The sequence below is a fragment of the Botryllus schlosseri genome, chromosome 6, assembly GCF_051294905.1.
Source record: "Botryllus schlosseri isolate E-star chromosome 6, Bs_hap1, whole genome shotgun sequence".
NCBI classification, from domain to species: Eukaryota; Metazoa; Chordata; class Ascidiacea; order Stolidobranchia; family Styelidae; genus Botryllus; species Botryllus schlosseri.
This window is the reverse complement of record NC_137241.1, coordinates 5,783,880-5,807,845: the sequence shown is the minus strand read 5'-3', so window position 1 is coordinate 5,807,845 and position 23,966 is coordinate 5,783,880. Positions and strand designations below refer to the sequence as shown.

The window sequence follows — 23,966 nt, the reverse complement described above, 5'->3', positions numbered from 1 at the left end:
GCTCAGTTTCGAGTTAAAGTCTTGTTAAACCACTTTTTATAACTCTCGTTGGTGATATCGAATGTTTCGCATTTAAAATATACTAATTTTCCTCATTTTTAACAGTTTCCGGTGGCATTTTCAAGTATCAGTACCAATAGGCGAAATACCGACAGTGTGGTCACTTTACTATTATTCGAAATTACAATGAAATGTCGTTCTTGGCTGTCTGAGAGTCGAGTCGTATGACCTGGTCCAAGTCATATAACTTGGTTCGAGTCATGCGCAATGACTCGAGTCGAGTCATTTCCGTATTTTGAGAAAATTACTCGAGTCAAGACGAGTCATCAGAAAATGCGACTCGAGTCGGACTCGAGTAATTACAACATTGTAGAGAAGACATTTCTAACGGTCAAAATCAGGGCAGTCCTTTTCGGCCAAAGTTATCTCGCTGCCAATCGTTCTGACACGCTTCTCGGAGTTGGATGTTCTATGGCCTAGAACAGTGGTTCCCAACCTTTTTCGAACCATCGCCCCCTTTTCAAGGTCAACACTGATCATCGCCCCCAAATTTTGTGTACCGAAAATTGGGCATACAAACTGTAATCACCGGCGGGTTGACTAGAAAAAAAAAGGTCAAATTTTCGGCTCGATGTTTAATTTGACACACTTTTAACTAAATTTCCGTGGGTTGACTAAAAAAAAAGGTCAGCCGTTTTAACGCGTCATCGCCCCCCTATCGCCCCCTTCGCTATTTTCGTCCCCCGTCGCCCCCTTTGTCTATGTTCGCCCCCCTGTCGCCCCCTTTGTCATTTTCGCCCCCTAGACCGCCAAATCGCCCCCTGGGGGGCGATATCACCCACGTTGGGAACCACTGGCCTAGAACTTCATATGTATTGGTGCGTCGAAACGCGGTAATTGCCGACGCCGAAATGCCCATTTCGATAAATCATGCGTTTTTCCATGGGGAAGGTTACCCAATAATCAAGATATCTGGCAACGTGAAATCGTGAAAATTTTGAAAAAGTTGCATAAATTTTCAAAAATACTCTATACTTTATGTTAATTCACGAAATAATTTTGCTCCCTTCGAGCTCGCCCCCTCCCAATCGGGGTTTCTGGGGTGCGGCAGTTACGGTCCTGATGGCACATCGTCCATTTACCAGCCATATGCATCGGCCTACTGATATTGTAGTGCCTACGCCCAACATAACAGTGACATTGATTGTGTTCATGATCTTTAATTCTATGTGACATTGGACGCTCTTTCTCTACCTCGCCTGCGTATACTTTGTGGAGACACTGGGACAGTGGGGCATATAGGTTAGCGTGCTGGAGCCGAGACTCGAGCCAGGAAACTTTGCGTTGTGGCAGTGGCAGCATTCAACTTCACGTGTTTTAACTTGTGTTTCAACGTGTTTCAACTTGATCGGACGTGGATCACGATGATTCGATTGTATTCGGTCCATGTCCTTACATCATTCGTCTCGCCTTCTATACCAGCTTTCAGACAACGTGCAATTAGTACGGGAAATTTCCGGTGTATGCACTAACACGATTTCACACGCGATCGAGCATGGCCAAGATAAATCTTATTTCTCTTCAATAGGCCTACCTGTAATTATAATATACCGTAAATAATGTATGATACCAAAACCCTTTCGTTACTCTACGATTTCAGATTATTCAATCTGCCCCGCGATGTACTGGGAACATTGCTTCGTAAAGAGACAATCAACTGTAGTTTATGTTTGAAGCATAGTCCTCGTAAGACATCGGTGGTTGCCCGCGTCTGTTGAAGCGACATGTTGACAGGACTATCTAATTTGCAAACGGCAGAGATCAGTGATTATGACATATCTGCGACATCCATGAGTGTGGCCAATGATTCTTTCCATAACTCCAACATCTCCGCGAATCATGAAAGGGAATCAGAAGGCGAAGCTATAGCTAGACTGGTAAGACTTAAAACTTGCTCTATGTAGGCGACTATGTATTTATAGTTTTGTATGTCTCATATTTGATATCTGATTACTAGGGCAAGTTTTTGTTGCAGTCAAGTCCGTGGAAAGCTGCATTTATTTTTCACAAAAGTTGCAGTAAAAAGATGCATTTATTTTTTCACAAGTTGCACTTAAAGACCACATTTTGGTCTGTTGACTAAAAAAAGTCAACCTCCCAGTTCCACTCCAGAAATACAATTTTCAATCGTCATTCTCCATTGGTTACTTCAGTGCTAATTTACGCTATTTCAGTCGAATTTAGCCGTGTATTTCACCGAAATCCGCAAAAAAAAGTAACGTATTAAAGCGATCTATTTACTTTTACTGCCAAATATTTCCAGTAAAAAGTTGATTGCACGAAAAATCGAAAAAAAATTCATGAATAATCGAAAAAGTTGCAAAAATTGCACTATAAGATCCCTTCAAACAGCCTAAAACAGCATTCTACATAACTTCCGAGTATTTAGGAAGCTGCAGGAAGCTGTAAAATAAAGTTGCAAAAGTTGCAAAAACTTGCACTACTGATTACAGTGATTAGGTTACCATTGCGTAACGTCCTGCACCAACCATAGGAAAAGACTTGGTAAGACCAAAGTAGGCCTTTCAGTTGAATAATATCCACTATTAATGAGGTGGGACACAGAAAACCGTATGCGTGAAGCAGGGTATAGCTTGGCAACGTGACATCCAACTATCGTAACTATAAATATAGGGGAATGTTGGGCACAATGGATACAGAGGCACAATAGTACATCGTGAATATTTTTAATCCTGACTGGAAGAATATACATCGCTTCAATGATTTAGTATAGTGCCATATCAGCCGTAATCCTGATGTGGTTTTTGATCAGTATCAGTATCAGCTTATTAATGTTTTCGAATGTGGTTTGATTTCGCCAGGGACGCCGCCTCTATGAGAAAATGACCATGCACTTTAATTTGGCTAACCTGCGTGGATTTTTGTCACTACCTTTCGATCATGTTTTAGGTGGGTTGGGTATATCTCGTTTTCTTTGATTGAAATCAGTACAAAGCTTAGTCAGAGCAGTTATTAGTTGTCTTGTATGCTATTTTAGTCAGAGGATCGTGGTTTCAAAACTTAGAGGGGGGTTGCTATGAAGAAGGAAGTGGGGCACATTGAGAAAATTTGGTTGGGGCACAATGGTCCATTGATATCCAAAGGCAGATTTTCTAAAACATATATAAATCAGCAGAAGTGAGATCGTCACCAACACTTCCTTAAAACATCTCTTGAAGTGCCACGCAATAAATGGAGGGCATTGTTATTGACCACCCCTTATATTCAATCTCGATCGATGAGCCGGCAACTATCTTCATGCAAGTTTCATTACGATTCCAAACTTCTGGATGTAAGCTAAAACTAGTCTTAGACACATACTAATCCATAATTTTCTTCAACAGTTCTCAGTTTTTTGCTAATTGATGCGATGTTAATTTTTTCATTACTGTCCAATTTCCCCCACCGCTGCTTATCCCATTGTACCCCGCCTATGGGGCACAATAGGACAAAAAGATACGTTTTTCAAGGGGCTGTGCTTTCGTTATTTCTTTGTATTTTTAAATCATTTTCTTAGGAAATATGCGTTTTATGTTCATCCATTGTTTTGCTAAAGTCCATTGGTATTTCTCACTTCAAATTTTGGATTTTGGTTCATTGTGCCAATGTGTCTTAGAAATGTAAACGCAACATACCGGCATATTGCTGGAACTGTGTATGTGCGTGGAGGGGTGCTATACAGAGATGGTGCCAACCCCTGATAGGTTTAGGCTCGTGTGAACGCGAACCTTTTTGAAAGGTTCTGTGTGAACGCGAACGTGAACCTATGACGTCGCGTGACGTCATATTGATGATTCCAAACCTACATTTCAGTGAAGTGATATATTAATGTATACGCGATACCTAGCGACGACTCAGGTCAGATTATGTAGAAGTACATGCTACCATTAAACGTCCGTTAATGTATCAACTGTAGAAATGGAATGCTATAATATTGCGATAAAGTCAATATCATCTGTCGCTTTGGCAAAAATTTCGACGTCTTGCAAGGGAATATGAGCTTACGCCTTGACGGACTATAGGCCAGACCGGGCAATGTATTCGGCGTCTGACCATTGCTACATTGACATTGAGCTGAGTAATAACGGGTTGCTACACTTGCTACCGATATTACTCCATAAACAAGTTATACAGTATAGCCGAAACCCTAATCGCACAGATTTGGTTTTTATGATACATTAAACATATCAAATCAAGATGGATCCCGTACGCCTACAAGATTTTTTACAGTAGCCAACGTTGTCTTCTTTATATCAATTTCATTGATTGGTTGAATAAGCAGCATTCACCGACTACCTATACGGGTAGTGTTAATTCGTACTTGATGTTGTGTGATTGCGGGTCTAACTCACAGCAGATATAGTCACTGAATATTCACAACTGAAAGCTACCAATTTCTGGCGAACTTTTGTAACAAAGCAAGTAAAGTCTTTTAGATTGGCTAGGAGCATGCTCGTTTAGTTTTGATTATTTTTATGCTGCCAAGGCCATACATAGACTGGTCCGCAGTTGAAATGCAAAGAATTTCAACCAAAGATGACGCGGAAATTGTAATATATGATAATGTTCACAGTCCCGAACCTACCAAGGTTCGTTTGTGAACATGAATCTCCAAATTTCTGAGGTTCACACCCAGAACGCAAACGTTCACACCATCCCTATAGACTACTATATCGAACAAAATCACAAATGCCACATTTCTGGTATAGATGTGCACCATGTCGTGTACATAACGCATCGCATTTCACTGAACTCCCCGGCATCATTTCGAACTAATGAACTATATTGTGTAACTTGTCTATTCTCGGTCGGTGGTGTTATCAACGGACACTTGTTGCAAATCTTTGTTATTTCAAGAGCTCGTTGAAAACTGTCTCGCAGAAGCAATCTCGTGATGTTTTGGAATCATCAAAACATCATATACAAATTCGTGACATTGGGTCACTGTGAAAGGCTACCACTTTTTTAAGCCGCCTCTCCCAAATTTTCATCAGGGCTACAACTATTGTATGTGTGGTTATAACTTCTTACACCTTGTATTTTTTCAACTAGGCCTGCGCACGTCGCTTCCATTTATGATAACGCGACAATATTATTCATTTTAACACTTTTATCCATCGATATTGACACACAACACACAATACGCATCATTGGCACTAAACATATTTTGCAGGTTTTCGGAGTCACTTTTCTTACCGTTCTTGCAGTCACGGGGACCATCGGAAATCTCATTGTCATTTTCTCGATCATTCACGCCAAACTTGTTCATAGAAATGGAAATTTGTTCATTATAAATCTTGCTGTTGCCGACCTCTTGGTGAGAATTCGTTCTTCAACATTTTGTAGCATATACGTCGTGAAGCATAACCGTAAAAGACAAATCGTGCTGAACTGGCTAGCTTTAGTACGCTCTTTTTGGCCATTTTAAAGTGAAAAGTAGCCTATATTGTCTGGAAATTCACTTCAGTTGCCTTGCAGCTGATTGGGAGTTCAGTTTGGGTTTCTGAAAATCCCGGGGAAAATGTGTATCCTGTCTCATGATGGATTAAGTTGGCGTCGCAACGCTTGAATTGCGGGCTTGTCATAATTGGGTACATCCTTTGAGATTTCACTACAAGCTATATATATCTATTCCAACGTGACGTTAGACTGTGCTATTAGGTAAGGTATCATTATAAAGCATAGGCTGCATGATAAGATCCCTGTTTTCCGAGGATTTCCTACTGATGCATAATTTATTCACGAAGAAGATTGAAACGAAGCTACAGCATTCGCTCACTCGCCAGACACCTAATTGCAAATTACTTCTAACGAGCCGTCGCGACGCGACCTGAAACCATTTAGATTTAGCTCGGTATCAACTATTAGGAACACATAATGAGATTGACAATTATTAGTCGTAGGAGTCCGGATGGATACCTGATCGAATTTTGCATGCCATGCAAACAGCGTGCTGCGCAAATTCTCAGAACAAAAATATACTATAGTATAGCTAACGTTTACCCCTGACGAGTGCTGTCAGCCGAATATTTTCGGATTTATTTCAATATGAATATACTATGCAATTGTATATTGAAGTTCTGTACCTCCAAGAAGCTCTTCATGAATATATGCAACAGTACCACGATTCGGCGACATATCTCTTTTTGCGAGAAAGTTTGGTGTTGAAATCAAGTCACTACCTTCGTCTCAAGTCATCTCAAGTCATTGCACAGTTTGACTCGAGTCAACTGAAGTCAATCGATTTTTGAAGGTGACTCGAGTCAAGTCAAGTCATGTTGCTCGCTTTTTGGAGGTGACTCGAGTCAAGTCAAGTCAAGTCACGACTCAAGACGCAATTCAAGTCAAATTGAATCTTCGAAGTATCAGTGACGATTTAAAGTCATTACATTTTGCTGGATGTGTGAAAGACAGAATAATTGGCCATTTATGTTGAATCAAATAACGAATTTAACGTTGAATATTCATGCAAGAAGACGTTGCATAGCCTATCGCTCACGCACACCTAGAACTGCTAATAAAATACGTGAGTAACTGCATAGCTGAATGCAACAAGTCTGTTATTATCAGCCAAGAGGATCGAATACGAAGCCCCGCATAAACTATATTCGTTCGATTTCTATCATACAATCGGGTTGGCGCAATGTAAGCACTGAGCCGTCTAAGATACAGAGATACGTTGCTAGTAGATTAATCTACTGCTGCTACGACAACGTAAGCAGGGATCATTTCGTTTGTGGTCATTTTATTTGTGAGGGGATCATCAGTGTAACGCACAATCAGTGAATGACTGGTTAGTGGTTATTCTCACAATGTGTCACAGGCGTATCGCGAACAATACTATTATACAGAAAATATAGTGATATTTAATCGACGCCGTTTACTTGATGACTTGAAATTGACTCGTAAATTTTGCTCCGAGTCACAAGTCAATCCGCATTTTTTAAGCCCCGTGTCAAGTCAAGTCATTTTTGCAGAGTGACTCGAGTCATCCCAACACTGCAAAGGCTCACCTTTACATCTAACTAGACGCAGTGGTGCTTATCGTTTTAATATAGTCTTGTTATATATTCCGTCTTCAAAATGTTTCTTGACCCACATTGAAATATAAAGGAATTCGTTATTTGTGACGTAATTGTAATAGTCACTTGAAAACTGATAGTTGACGTATGGGCTAGTTAATTTTTCATTACTGTGTAGTTGATTTCAGGTTATTTTCTAATCGAATTTCTTCCCATGACTGACAACCTCGGAATGTCACAAGCAATTTAAGTGCCTTTTTACTTGTTATAATTAGGTCACGGCTACCCAATTTCTTCTCTATTCCTAATTTGTTGTTTGTGGTATTCATGTATTTGTCTACGACAATGGTTATTTACACCAGGCCAATATTCTTTATTTAAATTCCGTATTTACCGACTTGTAACGCCGTCCACTTGTACGTCAACGCTCTCACGGATTACATGGCAAGGAGGAGCCTAGAAAAACCTCCTGAACTCAGGTAGGTATTCTGGAGTCGACCTCAGTCGGACTCAAACCCGCAAGCAATTGGTGTTGTAGCTGTTGGCAATGTTCCTTCATATTTTTCACAACTCACTGCGCGGTCCCTTGGGCAACAGTGCGTAACGACTAAAAAAAGTTCATCACTTCGACTTTTTTGTGCGCAGCTTGGATTTTTTGTGCGCAGAGACTGTGTCAGCACCGCGTAATTGCGCACGCCTGCAGCTTGGAGGAACATTCGCTGTGGGTAATATCAGCACACGACCACGACAGTTTTTATAATCCTAATTTGGTCAAGAGTCGGCCATAAAGCTGGCAGTATAGAATGAATTTGGTAATACCAACATAACTTTACTGGATTATTAAGACGAAAAATAACTAAACGTTTCCAAATAGCTCATTGGCCCATCTCAAAATGCTCTTGTGTCGCGCCGGTTAAAGAGCCACTGTAGCTAGCTGAATGCGCCACCAAGAGAGAAAGTAAAAATACGGTTGCCAGTAATAAACAGAGGTGGTCAAAGCAATTCACAAAGCTACTCATACTCAAGTAGAGGTACCACTGCAGGGCTTTGGAGCAATCGTAAATTTTAAACTGCCCCAGCTCCGGAGCTCTCTTTATTCATAAATTTGCTCCGGCTCCGCCTCCAGCTCCGAAGCTCATTGATACCACTGCTCCTGCTCCAGCTCCGGAGGCAACTATGGTTTGGCTGTAGCCGTCGCAATCATTTTGTGTCGTCACTTCGTGTCGTCTATCGATGACGTCATATCCACACGAGAACGCACTTTACTCCGTGCCATTGCATGTACACGGTACAGTGTACACATTGTACAGCGGTAAAACAGTGACGAGACGTTTTAATATCGGTACTGCTCTCGTTAATATCAAGCCACACAGTCCAATTTAATCTAGAAACGGCGCGATTTGTTCAACTGTAACTGCAGAAATGAGCGCATGTCTCGACCTTAAGCTCGACATAAAATTCAGCCGGAGCCGGAGCTGGAGCCAGTTATTTGAGGAGTAGCTCCGGCTCCGACGTATTTCATAAGATGCTGTTACATATGCAACAGCCATATCTGCTGATTTCACATAATTCAACAGCAGCCTTTGCGAAATTAAGAATCTTTGCCTCTTTGGCGCTACCTTTCCGACTAACCTTGTTCATGGGGATTTAACAGCAGAGCAGTCATATGTTCAATGTTCGATATTCATACATGAGCGCCTAACCTTGGTATGCTAGATATGCCTGTGAATATTGTGGGTATGCGGCATACCCGTAATTTTCTCATCAGCACAACCTTGTTGGCCAGTTGTACGGTTCGAAAATAATGATCACTATGTACTACCTACGCGAAATGGGAGAGAGGACAAAAACGTGATTTCGTTGCACGTGTCGATATGACGAGCACGCGCAGAGAAAGTTCATCTCATTGTTGCTATGAATCGGATGAGTAAATACTCGTTTTTTCGTGATAGTTTCTTAATCGGGCCGCGAAATTGGCCATTGTTATTGTGTATGCAACTATGCATGCGAAGTGGAATTCATTACTGCGCATGATCTTCATTCACTCAAGTAAGTACTTTCCAGTGTAAATAGGGGATGGCAGAAGAGTAGCCCAAAATGCCGTTACACTCAGCAAACAATTGTCGCGGCGTGCGAGCTACTCCATGCCATGTCAGAACCGCATGGTATTTTATGTTGGAGACAAATTACCGATTTGGTGCGCGATTTCCAATTTGTAATCATCTGTTTCGTGTATTCATTCTTGATGTCTGCTGGATACTCTAGTGTTCCCGGATTATCGCGCACTGTGACTTGTAAATGTGCATTGTGCATATAGTTTAATTCGTTACGGGCACGGCGCAACGTGCATGCCACATTGTTTAATTCGATTATTCGATTCGTTTCAGCGGGAAAATATTATATTCCGATAAACTTGATCGACATCAGAGGGACTGGTAACGAGTGCACCAATATCAAACGTCAAACCATTGGCTATTTGGTACAAATCGGATATCTATTGATAGTGGTAGTCGTGGTGTTTGTCGACTACATTTACACCAGGCCGATATTGCTCATTTTTACTCTGTAACTGCCGACTTATAGCTCGGCTACTTCTAGGCTTTTTGTAGGACACCGCTTACGCGGAGGAGGAGGCGCCTATAGATAAACTTCCAACAGTGCTAAAACTCCACATCAGAATTTTAATGCTGTACACAGCAATGGCATTGAGTAAAGTGCGTTCTCAGTGCAACTATGATGTTATGAACAATTGATAAGTATTAATTATGACGTCACAAGCCAGCAGAGCGGCACTACGTCTTCGTTGCGGCGTCCGATGTTACTGACGTCTGACAGACTCTAGATTACTACAGATAACTAACCTACGGGTAGATTAGTAATTTATATAGACCAGGGGTGGCCAACCTTTTCGGCTAAAGGCACACGCGCAATTGACGAACGAGTGCGCTATCCACTAGCTGCGCCAAGCGCTTAAAATTTTCAAAGTTTATAAATGAACTAAGTAAATAATATTATTACTTGAGTATATTGCGGGCCTACCGTATACCGCCCGCTGGGCTCAGTTTGCAAGGAAAGGAATATTCGGCATCCGGACATATCGATATCGAAGGTTTCCGCTAATATGTGGCAATCATTTTGTGTCAACATTTCATCGTCGACGATCTTTCTGCGAGCGCGAACGCAAAAAGACTTTCGAATATAGTTTGACTGAATCGGATAAATTAGGCGCTTTTCTCATTTTCAGAAGGGGGTATAGGCTAGCAAACAGAAAATTAAATCAAATTAAACACGCGAAGCGTGAAGAAAAGTTTTACTACTATTTTAGTTTATTGTAATATACGACGATTTACTAAAAAATGTGACTGGGCCCAGGATCTCCCAATGCGGCGGACTTGTTATTTTAGTCATCACCATCCCAAGTGTCGCGGCCAGACTAATCAAATTTTTAGTTGGCCTTGCAAGTTCACAATCTGAGCAATTCCTTTTTGGTAATATAATAGGAAATTGCCTCGCGGGCCACTCAAAACCTTCTCGCGAACCACATATGGCCGGCGGAACGCGGGTTGGCCATCCCTGATATAGACGGACCCATTCGAAAGTTTTCAGAGCCGGATCCGGAGCTGGAGCCGGAGTATTGGTAATAATGCGGCCCCGGAGCTGGAGCCGGAGCTAATGTATGATAGAAGAAAGCTCCGGAGCCGGAGCTGGAGCAATTCAACATTTACGGCTGCTCCAAAGCCCGGGTTGCATCAATATTTGACAACTTAATGATACGCTGTACACTGCACAAGTCAGTAACCAATTTAACTGCAAGCTCGCAAGTGACATTGCGCGTTAATTCAAGAATACGAGTGTATCAAGCCGACAAGAATGAATACACAAAATTGATGTTCACAAATTGGAAAGCGCGCATCCAATCACTAATTGCCCTTTTATATTCAATACCAGGGCAGGGTTCAGACATCGCATTGACGCACTTTCCTATTTACGTGCGCAAATCACTACTGGAGTAAACGATCATGCGCTGGAATTAATTCGAATTCGTAGGCATAAACAATGAGACACAGTCCAATTTGGCGCTACGATTAAAAAACTATCAACCAAGGTCGTGCATTTGCACATCCAATTCAGAATGGAGACGATGTTTCTGGGCGTGCTGCATGCGGGCTCCAAATCGAAATGTGCAGCAAGGTCACGTTTTTATCCTCTGACGTCGATTATTTTAATCTTGTAAACGATTATCCTAAAATTATGTGAATTCAACCATTAGTAAAAGAGGAAGCATCTTATGAAATACATCGTAGCCGGAGCTACCGTTCAAACAACCGGCTCCAGCTCCGGCTCCACTTGAATTTTATGTAGAACTCTGGAACCAGCTGCAGCTCCGCTGAAAATGCACGACTCCGGGGCTCCGGCTCCTTGCTCTGGCTCCGGCTCAAAAGCCCTGGGTACCAGCGCCCCGTTTCGGCTGATGTCATGTTATGATGCCTTCCCCCTGTATTATAAGACTATCGGAGACAGAGAGCAAGTTGCATGAAACACTGCATCAACGCTTTGTATGATTACTACGGTAATTAAAATATGGTTGATCGTAGAAGTGCCAATTACATTGAATTTTACTTTCGTGAACGGAGATCACTTTCACGAAGACATATATTCTTCTCTCACATCTACAGATATTCTGGGCTTTACTCAACTTTTGTGAAAATGAAATGCGTATTAGCAATACCCCGTGAAAAAAGCCCCGTAAAATTTTCCATATCAGTCATAGTGAAAAGTAAGCAAGTAAATCACAAAATATTACGAAGTAAAAGTAGAAGAGCGACGGATCAGATTAACTTGAGAGCGTACTTCGAAAAAGTATAGAAGTAGTTCGTTACCAGCTACCCCTGTCAACAAAAAGTGCATTTTCAATTTTCAGGTTGCCGGCATCGTTGTCCCGGTCGTGATCGCGAATCTATTGAAAGACGCGAACGCAGTTGGGGAAGCTGGCTGCAAGGTAGTAGGGGTCATCGTGACGATATCCTGTACTTGTTCCATCTACAACCTCGTAGCCATCGCCGTCAACAGGTTTTTAGTGATTTTTGTCCTTCTCGGCATTTATTAATAATATCACATTTAAAAACAAGTTGAGTGAAGCCTATATTACAGCAGGGGCGGGCAACTTCTGCAGTCGGCGGTCCGGGTACGGGGAAATGAAGGTCTTGGCAGGCCGGATCCTAAAATCGATTAATCAAACGCATATTTATCCACCTATGGGATTAATCTTATTTAATGGAAACTTTAAGTTTGAATCATAGACACCAAAACAATATTCATTGAATTTATCTAGTTAATGTAGCTGTTGAAGTCAATGAGACATCTGTGGTCGATCGAAGTCGTGAACATAGGTCAAAAACTGTCGGCGCCGCTCAAAATCCCTTCGCAGACCGTATTTTGCGCGCCTCTGGTAAAATACGTATTGTATATAAACGAGGGTTTTGGATTTTTTTCAAATTTTTCAAGATATCAATTCATTAGGGTTGAGTTCGTGCGTACATGCCGGTAATACAAGCTTTCTCGTGTTGACGAACTTACGCGTATGATCCACTATCGCACACTGTACATACTCGCACGCTAAAGTTTAAGCTACCGTCACTAAAATTTGACGTAGTGAGCAAGTAGCGAAGGATTGCAGCACTGTGGTCACGATCCACGTTATCATGTACCGGAAACTGTCTGCGGCCGCTCAAAATCACGCCGCGGGCCGTGTTGCCCGTCCATGTATTACAGCCAGAGGAGGTCAAAGTAGCCAAGAAAGCTACTCAAGTAGAAGTAGAAGTAGCGACGTAAAAATCTACTCAAGTACGAGTAGAAGTACTTCTTCCATGAGCCACCTAAAACTACTTGAAGTAGAAGTAGAATTGACTGACTTTAAATCTACTCAAGTAAGTAAGTAGTTTTGAAAACAGTCTCAATTTGTTCGCATGGACTGTTAAAATCTGAAAATTGAGTTATGGAAAGGTGCATGCAGAGAGCTTGATTCGTATTGATGCATCCCAAGAGGTATAAATTTTCAACATAATAAGCATTCTTTCGCATCATGGGATGCAAATTATAGTATTGATATGAAAATGCGATACTAAGCCTTTGTTTACTAGAAAACCCCGTTTTAGAGAACACCATGGCATGGCGCCCTACCCCATATTATAAGGCCCCAAGTTTAGGCGAAGAGCAATACGGAGAAGTTGTATCGGATTCGGTTTCAACATTTTGCGCGATTAGTATACGGTAATAACAAATATTGTGGATCGTAAAATTTATATTTAATGTAGCTTTATTTTCGGAAAATAGAGGCATTACCACACTTGCTTTTATGCTTCAACATATAAGTTCTGCAGAAAAAAGAACTGAAAGTAATTAGAACTCAAAGCATGATACTCGGAATTGAAAGTGAAACACAAAGATCACCTCTAAAAAGCGGAAAACAGATGTCATGTCTTTTGTCCATAAAGCTTCAAAGGTGACGTTCAAAAAAGCCAGGTGTAACGATAAAAAAGGCAGATTTTCCAGATTAGCAGGACACGTCATTGGCTACTAAATTACGATATGATATGTAATTGCTAGATTGCGAAACGGTAGTTTCAAACGTTATGGTGGGCCATATTTACTGTGAAATATTTGCTATGGGCGACAATGCGGTGTGAGCTGAACCAAGCGATCCGGTACCTAAATTATATTCATTGATACTTTCGTGAAAACATAGTTGTCACCCCATAACTACTGTGCGCGAAGCGCCACAAAATTTCTGGGCTTTACTTGACTTTTATGAATATTAAATGTTGGTATACTCCGTATAAACAACCCCGAAATTCCTCAGGCTATCTTTCGTATTGGGGGTTAAACTACTTCTACTTGACAAACTGAAAATAGCGAAATGTAAGTAAGTAGATCACAAAATATTACGAAGTAGAAATAGAGAAAGTCAGATCTACTTGAGTAAGTACCAGAAGTAGAGGGAAACTACTTGAGTACTTCTATAAAGTAGAAGTACTTCGTTACTGACCACCTCTGATTACAGCAATGTTTTTATTTTGCGTTGTGAGTGTATAAGGAGTTGTGCGGTCATAAATGTGATAATTATAGTTTGAAATCAACTGAATTATTTAGTATAGAATTGGACAACTAGAAAATCCTAATTTTTCCAAATTAGATTAGAACTAGAATTGTAGCTACACTGTTTTTTTTTCATATTAGATTGTAATTAGGATTATAGCTCCACAGTTTCTTCTAAACTAGATTAGAATTGTATCTACACAGTTTTTTCCAAATTAGATTAGAATTAGAACTATAGCTACACAGTGTTTGAAATTAGATCACAGTTAGAATTATAGATACACTTTTTGCTTTACAATTAAAATTACTGAATTACTTCGAAATGGAACTAACTTCAGCTCTCATCAAATTAGAGTCCGTTCTCAAAAGCATTGGAAGGACAAATGTCTGTACACGAAGCCTGGCTCGTTGGGCACTATACATTTTCAGCAAAACCATAAATTAGATGAGAATTAAAATGTGAGCATAAAACATTTCACAAATAAGAGTAGTATTAGATTACCGGCATTTCGCTTTAATTACGCTAATTAGACGGCTAGAAAGAATTACCGACCTATGCCAAGTCACGCAATTGAATTTCGAATTTGTGATCTGAAAAATAAAATGATTCCAGGGATTCTGAAGCAATTTAGATATAATAAATACAGACTATACAGTATCAAGTTCTAGTGTGGAATATGGTATATATAATATCGTGATAATCCACTCGTACGACTCAATGTACTTTGGTATGATAAAAATTGAAAATATATATCTGATTTGTTTACAGATATGTATGCATCACGTCATCCGAATATTATCCAAGAGTATTCTCGAATAAAAACGAGTACAAAATGGCGATACTGATATGGGTGTGGTCAGTAACTGTTGCTTCTCCTACGATTAACGACTCGTGGGGAGGTCAAAAGTAAGAACGAACGAGGCCTCTCCATTATGAAACTGAAATCGACATCCCATTTTTACAGATACTACAGCAAATCACGCAACTGCGCTTGGGATAGCGGAGTCGACCTCTCATATACAATAAGTATCACGGTACTCGTGATATTTATACCACTTCTCGTCGTGGGAGTCGTTTATGTAAATTTATTTAGGTAGAACTCAATTATACAGTATTGCAGGACATGCACATTGTATATTGTACAAACTACAGATCTACTTTGTTGACTGTCAACTAAATACTGTTTTGACTAGTTCTAGTTCTATTTGAAGATTTTGAAAAGTGAATAATTCTATTTCTAGTTGGGCATTTACCTAAAAAGTTAGTTGCGGATCAACTAGAAAACAATTGTCAGCGTTTGGCGTGAATCGTGATGCTTGTGTTCTGAGTGTGATTTTCTTGCAGCTTGCTAGCTTGGAGTCATCACTACTAGGATAACCGTAGCCAGGGGTGAGTTTTGGGGGACGAAATCTCTCCCGTATCCAACTTGTAGTGATTTTCATTGGAAAGCAGATCCGATTCCGATAAAATAAAATCTACATTTAGTTGTGCTGTAGTTAGTCAGTTGTGGATTTTTAACGGTCGGTAGTTCTAGTTGTAGTTGTGAGTGGTCAATGATCAATATAATAATAAATAATCGTCACACAAGACAAGCACACACAACGTACAATGCGATGTAATAAACGGAGTTGAGGATGCCGAACGACCAGTTGCGGTTGCAGTTGCGGTCTCTTAAACAGGCATCCACCTCGACCTAGTGCCCGATGTCACAGTTCTTTTATCGACGTTAGTCTCTTTTCCGTGGCACTTACCATTTCTTGTGAGTGCGCTCTTTCATCGGGTCTTTATCTATGCTTTTTTTCGCCATAAGAACAGTGACGCGTGGGACGAGGAGCCCAGAATAACCTCTGACGCCGGATCGAACCCGGGCGGTAGGCGGTTATTATCGTCAGCACTACGCTATCTCCCCCTTCCTTGCAAATTTAAGATCTACGTACAATATTAAATATTTCCAACTACTTTATGTTTCAGAAATGTATTAGATCGCAATAAACGGATTACCAAGCATTTTCTCAATGCCTCGGCATCGGTCAGAATGAGGGCCAGCCGAAGAGAACGAAGATTGCTTCAGACGTTAGTCACGACGGTGATCGTGTTTACGATTTGCTGGGTTCCATTCGGAGTCGACTCTCTCATAAGGGGTACACGTCCTGACACATATGACACTTCGGAAATAATCAAAAAGGTGATTCGAATTTAACAAAAAGAAAGCGAATTAATGTAGAAATGGATAATCTGCCATCCATGCTCGTGATTGATTTCTTACGCATTCACTACAATTTGCGTTGTATCAAAGGAATGGAAACTCGAGAACTTGAATACCCGGGTATCAGTCAATATGCAAGTTCTACATCACATTACAGACTATGGCAGGGGTGGGCAACATACGGCCCGCGGGTCGGATCCGGCCCGCGAAGGGATTTTGTCCGGCCCGCGGACAGTTTTCCGTCTTATATTATAATGTGGCCCGTGGCTACAGTCTGCCGAGATACCCCGCTACTTGCTTACTTCCTCAAATTTTAGTGACTGTATGTTATTTGTATGCGCAGCGTGCGAGTGGAGCTCGCACGTAAGTTCGTCGTAGCGAGAAGACTTGCATTATCGGCACTTACGATGTACTCAACCCTAATATCGTTTGTGGAAATCATGGTGTTGGTAGACTACAATGGTCATTTACACCAGACCGATATTTATAAGTTTTGATTCCGTAACCGCCGACTTGTAGCACGGCACACTTGTAGGCTTTTGTAAGACACCGCTTATGCCAGGGGACGCCAACTCAAAACGGGTAGCGGGCCACTTTTCAAATTTCGTAGATGCCGCGGTCCGCATGAATTTATTATCGAGATAAAATAGGCCACATGGATGAACAACGACGCTATCTCATCACCTACTCAGCCCTAATGAATTGATATGTTGGTAAATTTGGGGTACCGGGCTTATCGAACACCTTGAAATATTAATTACGGATTGAGCCGTGAGTTGATTGAGCACAGCGTAGTGTCCTATAAGGTGTGTACACAAGCAAATCTCACGGCTTAGTGAAATAGGTCTACGTCACACTTTTCCTTTGGTCAAAGGCAATGTGGCGGTAATTTTTGACCGGCTTGCCAAGCATGAAAATTGATAAAACGGGTATTAATCGAAAGCTACCGCGGTACTAATTGCGAAATAATAAATTCTGTTCTGCTCGTGGTCCTGGAACCCCCAAAATCAGCTTCGAATGTTGCATTGTAACGGAGTTTGGTATTGTGACGCAACCATGCCGTCTGGGAGCAGGTGAGGAGCAGAGTAAACCGCATGCGTATTGTACATTGCTGCGCAACCGATTGAGCATTCATACTCTAACTCTCGTGCGCGCTTGCTCCTAAGCTGCTCAGACGGCATGGCTGCGTCACAATACGAAACTCCGTTACAATGCAACATTCAAGGCTGATTTTGGGGGTTCCAGAACCTCGAGCAGAATAGAATTTATATTTTCGCAACCAGCACCGCGGTAGCTTTCGATTGATACCCGTTTTATGAAATTTAATGCTCGGCAAGTCGGTCAAAAACTACCGTCAAATTGCCTTTGACCAAATGGAAAGTGTGACGTAGACCAATTTCACTGAGCCGTGAGATATGCTTGTGTCCACACCATATAGTTGATCATGGATGTATGATCAGAGAGAAGCAGACATGGCGGCGCCTGTATGACAATGCTGTTCTCAAATCCACGTTATATCCTCGTCCTTATCGACGAGAAATGGCTTTGAAGTGACATTACTGTCGTTAAAATACATTCATTAAATACGATTTATTCCTTGTGTATTTGGATAAATGGGCGAATAATGTGTCGATTCAGCAATCCGGCCCGCCAAGTACTTAATTTTCCTATATCCGGCCCGCCGACTGGAGAAGTTGCCCGCCCCTGGACTATGGTATATTTCTCGGCCATACCTACTTCATTGTACTACGTGGCAATGCTGCGAGTTGATGACGACTGCACAGATGTTTGATCTCGACTAACGTGATGTGTAGCTTTGGTAGAGAAGCGATACGACGAGGGTTGCATTTAAAAGAAATGGTTTTAGAAGACTTTGTATAAAACATGCTTTAGACCAGAGGTCTCAAACTCAAAAGTGCTCGCGGGCCAATTTCCTTGTTTTGATAACGCCGCGGCCGCACCATCGATAATAGGGGTATTCAATGCATAATTACCAAGTAGGCTTTACTTTACGGGACGGGATCAAAAAGTCTATTCTCGTAAAATCGCGCATTGTGCGAAGAATATTTATCAGTTGAATAAATTGGCGCAGAAAAGATTCCGCTTTCGGTTGGTTTGCCACATAATTTCAAGTTCTAAATAGCACCTAGGCCTATAATTCCACAATGCATCTCGCACCCCCTGATGATGGTGTTTCGTACCCCGAAGGGGTCCCCAGACCCCTGGTTAAGAACCCCTAGAATAGAAATATCCAATCACTGAATTATCCATTGGTGTTACAACTGTCGAGCGTACCACTACCTTAGTCGCCACCGGTGATAATAATTTGGATGACGAGACCAAAGAACACCTAGGATGTATAACTAACTATACATAACGGAGGTAACTGAATGCCAATGGATTCCATGTTGACTTCATTAGATAGCTATATATGCTACGTAACGCAAGTAACGACATTTTGGTATATTAGGCTACTATTTCCCATGACAGTTTAATAGTTTGTTACATAAGTGGTCGTACCAATTAGTCATGGCGTTCCGAGTCACAAGTACTTCTGTGATTTTAACGTTTAACTAAACTCGAGTCATTTATATTTGATATTCCAGGCGGTCCGAATTCGAGAAATTTTACAAAATGTTGGGCCCAAGTCCCAATCACAATTTTCAGTCACGAATCATCAACGGTTCGTGTTTTATCATCATGGATTAGAAATGTGACCTAATACCTGATTTTCCCCCGCATAATAGCTTTTGAGAGTGATGTGATAGTGTAGTCTGATGAGATTTCCGGTTTTTGGAATAGTTTTAGAGTGAACTCCAAGTTCTCAAATCGATCAAAGATATGAGGCAGTTGAATAAATTGTCGAATACCTAAAAATCCAAAATGACGTCGCGGGCCGCACAAAATGTTCTCGCGAGCCGCGTGTTTGAGACCTCTGCTTTAGACGGTGTTTTAAAAAATGCATTTGAAAAATTTTGTTATTTCAAACGTTGCATAATTATGTCATAATTGCGTAAATACTTTCGAAAAAACATGTAGCATATGAGCCCTAGGGGTGTTAAAAAATTCCGATTTTATCGGCTTGATTGTCAAATCGACAGGTTACCAAATAAAATGTTGCACACCAAATTTGACTCAATACTAACCTGTAGAAGCAGAGGTCAGTCAAATTAAAATTTCGGTCATTTTTGAAATAATAGCATTTACGGTTACCAATTTCGTCACACGGTCATGACCAAAAATCGTGTTCCATGTATGCCTGGGAGCAATGTTCCCTCTAATTTTTGACGAGTCTGCGCACACCCATAAATTTACTGCGCAGACCCTTGGACAACAGTGCGCAACGACTAAAAAAAGGTCACCACTTCGGATATTTTGTGCGCAACTTAGATTTTCTGTGCGCAGAGACCGTTTCAGTACTGCGCATTTGCGCACGTGCGCAGCTTAGAGGGAACATTGCCTGGGAGGCAGGGATGTCGTTTCCATTTGTTTTGATCTTGGCAAGGGCCTATGGTGGAGTTTGGATGAAGACATCGCCAATAAACGAAAAAACGACACGACGTGGATTAGCTGGAAATTAGTCCACCCCATTGAAATAGCCACGTCAAAAAGATGGTGAGATAATTTTCAAATAGAGTACTTTACGCACTGAGATTAACGAACACGAAAATGAAATGAACTGACAAGCAGGTGAAATACGGGTAAATATATTTCTCAAGTGATAGTCATATCTAAGAAGTCTTTTTGTTGGACCAATTTAGATTTCACGAAATGTATCCCAGTCATACAGGACATACCGATGTCTCTCTGCCTTGATTCGAAGTTTTTACAGATTGCAAAGTCGCCATTCCTAAAATCTCATCCACGGTCACATCAGTTGCATTCCTCAGCAGCTCAGTGTTCGAATATTTCTCTGCTACTTTACATTGACTGATCCAGGGCGTTAAAAATGGTGCTGATTGCAATTGAGAATGGTCTATGCCAATGAATAGTATTTATGAGTTGAAAACGCATTTCTTGTACTTGAAATAGGCGTTGATACTAAAGATTTTTATGTGCTTTAAACTTTGCGAGCTTCAGGAAAACTAAATGGTGACCCGCTGAGCTTATAAAGCACATTAGTCATTTTCTGGTTTTTCAATATCACCTGAACCCCCTTCTTGTCATAGAGTAATAGAAAGCATTGGTGTTTTACCACGATATATGGATACAATTAGAGGGTATTCACTGAATGGGAAGGAAGACATGAAGAGAGGACGATATCTTTTGATAGGCATACGATATGTCACGATGCCCATTAGTCTTATAATTCACCTGTGAGAGTACTATACGAGTGCTGCAGAGCAAATGATAGAATATCATATAATATCAAATTGTATCGTGAAGATCTACATTGTACCAACAAAGAATATAGATTTTGACTATCACTTGAGAAATATATTTAAACGTATTTTACGTGCTTATTATTAGTTCATTTCCTTTTCATGGTCGTTAATTTCAGTGTGTAAAGTACTCTATTTTAAAATTATCTCCCCATCGTTTTAACGTGTCTATATCAATGAAGTGGACTAATTTCCAGCTAATCCACGTCATATCTTTTTCTCGTTTACTGGCGATGTCTTCATCCAAACGCCACCATAGGCTCTTGCCAAGGTCAAAACAAGTGGAAAAGACATCCCTGCCTCTTCAGGCATACCTGAAACACGATTTTTGGTCATGTCGGTGTGACGAAATTGGTCATCGTAAATACTATTATTTCAAAAATTACCGAAATTTCAATTTGACTGACCTCGGCTTCTACTGGCTGGAATTGAGTCAAATTTGGGCCATGTTTTTTTTAGGTATTCTGACGATTTGGCAACTAAGCCGATGAAATTTGAAAAAAAGTGTTTTTTGAACACCCTTGATGAGCCCATACGAGGTATAGTCGACGTATAATGGAATGGTTGCAACCCCCGAAATCGTAGTTGGTTCAATCGTTATAGCACGTACATATAAATCATTGGTACGGAATGGGTGTTCTGATGATGATGGACGCCGACCGTGGAATTGTTTGTCAAAGAAGCCATACTTACCATACATATTCAATTTCCAATATCAATCCACTGAGACGTCACCGTTACAGATTCGTAATGTCGTGGCTAAAAAATAAACAAACAAAAACACAATAAAACATGTTCTAACCAAGGGCCATGTTTTAAACACAGGTGGTCAGTAACGAAGTACTTCTACTTTTTTGAAGTACTCAAGTAGTTTTCCTCTACCTCTGGTACTTACTCAATTAGATCTGATTTTCTCTACTTCTACTTCTACTTCGTAATATTTTGTGATCTACTTACTTACTTTTCGCTATTTTCAGTTTGTCAAGTAGAAGTAGTTCAATCCTTCAATAAGAAAGATAAACTGAGGAATTTCGGGGCTGTTTTCACGGAGTAGCAACATTTAATTTTAATAAAAGTCAAGTGAAGCACAGAACTTTTGTGGCGCTTCGCGCACAGTAGTTCTGAGTGACAAATATGTTTCTGCGAAAGTATTGGTGAATATAATTAAGGTACCGAATATTTCATCACAGTAAATATGGCCCACCATCGCAATCTGGCAATTACCTATCATATCGTTATCTAGCAGCCCGTGACGTATGCCAATCTGGAAAAATGGATTCCGGTTTTTTGAAAGTTACACCTGTTTTAACAGACCACCTTTGAAACTTTCTTTTTTTAAACGTGGTATTTGTATTTCTTTTTCAATTCCGAGAATCATACTTTGAGTTTATTTAATTACTTTCAGTTCTTTTGTCTGCAGAACATAGATGTTGAAGTATAAAATCAAGCGTAGTAATGCCTCTATTTTCCGAAAATAAAGCTACACTATATGATAATTTTACGATCCACCATATTTTTTATTAATGTAGGTAACAAGACGTTGTCAGTCCATGCAAACGAATTACGACCGTTTTCAAAACTACTTACTTACTTGAGTAGATTTAAAGTCAGTCAATTCTACTTCTACTTGAAGTAGTTTGAAGTTGCTTATGAAAGAAGTACTTTTACTCGTACTTGAGTAGATTTTTGCGTCACTACTTCTACTTTTACTTGAGTAGTTTTCTTGACTACTTTGACCACCTCTGGTTTTAAACCAGTTTGTTTTATATTGATTATAGATTAAAATGCAACCCATAGATACGACTATCCAAGGTTTGAAGGCTTTCAGAATGGAAATGTGTATCGAAACTATAATTCCCAGTGATAAATTAACACCCTGGCAAAGGGCGTATAATGTCAGCACTCGTTAAATAATCTCTCACTATTCAACTCAACTCATAGAATTAATACTCGATTCAGATGTGAGTATCCATCCGATTTCCTCCGTTTATTCCATAGCCTCTCAGTATCAGCTTCCTAATTGAAAACATACTCCCTATAACGTTTAGTTGGTGGATTGGATAGCATTGGGGAATTCAAGTGTGAACTTCCTTATTTACGGGGCATTGAATCATGCCTTCCGAAAAGCGTACAAGGATCTTATACGATACATCTTCTGTATCGAGGAGACGGTACGTCGTCGGAATAGTGGGAGGTAGGTGACCAACAAAATTAAGAACATATAAGGACGTTAGAACGTACAGCAGACTGCCACTAGCAGCAGTTCTTAAGAGTCGCTCCTGTCATGGTTTCACGCGGTTCTCATCAATGCTCAGAAATCATATAGCGGTGATTTACTATCATGATTATAGGTCAATCACAATTTCAAATCTGCGTTTACTAGCGTCAGCTTGAAATTGAAAAAATTGCTCATGTGACTGATATTGATTGCGATGTAATAATAGTCTACTGAATTTGAAAATCTGGTAAACAAGGCTGCGGTTTTTAGTTTTTGGTATTATGTTTTATTGTAAAATATATTTTAATAAAATTTACGTTTCTATTTACTTGCGCAAAATAGTGCGGAAGTTGGCACAGGAAGCAAACGAAGTAATTACCAATTGAACACTATTCAACAACGACTCAGAGAAAACATGGCGTCGATAGTACATTGTCTCGTTACGATACCATTTTCTGCAGAGGGTTTTGATATTAGCGTATATGATTTCCGTAATCACTGTTAAAGGTGTTTTAAAAATGCTGCAGTTTATAAAGATACAGTTGTGATGCTTACATCAATGGGTACTTTCCAATACTCTCTACTGAGATGTCTGGTTACTTGGCTACTATGCTTTCAAGCACCTGCCAGACACTGGATACCGATAGACAACATCATGGCTGTATTTCATATTCGACTTTTCTTGTTCAAATCTCTTCAGGTCGGTGTCGGAAACAAGTGCGTAAGGAATCCGTGAGAGAATCGAAGAAGCTGCTCTGCACCGCTAGCCAACAGACATTATGCTTTTGAAATAAAAACACCATTACATTAACAGTTGTGTTTCCTCATATTTTTTGTGACTGCATGCTCGGATTCCGTTCTTCTTAATACACTTTATCAACAAATCAATGTGCTCTTATTTACAAACGGCTATGATCGAAAGACGTATCAGAAATACAGGAAGGCAGCATCACTTTTCGTGTGAAATATGGCAATCATATAG

General features: G+C 40.5%; 1 protein-coding gene across 1 annotated transcript; it reads left to right on the top strand.

Moving 5' to 3' along the window:
• The first annotated feature begins 1,618 nt into the window (after window positions 1–1,618).
• LOC145440557 (melatonin receptor type 1B-like) lies at window positions 1,619–23,872 on the top strand. The gene is made up of 8 exons (XM_080318192.1): window positions 1,619–1,937; window positions 5,234–5,377; window positions 12,004–12,152; window positions 14,947–15,084; window positions 15,143–15,271; window positions 16,150–16,363; window positions 22,815–22,960; window positions 23,685–23,872. The coding sequence occupies exons 1-8, from the start codon at window positions 1,785–1,787 to the stop codon at window positions 23,707–23,709; spliced, it is 1,098 nt and encodes a 365-aa protein (XP_080174318.1). The 5' UTR covers window positions 1,619–1,784; the 3' UTR covers window positions 23,710–23,872.
• Window positions 23,873–23,966: the final 94 nt, after the last annotated feature.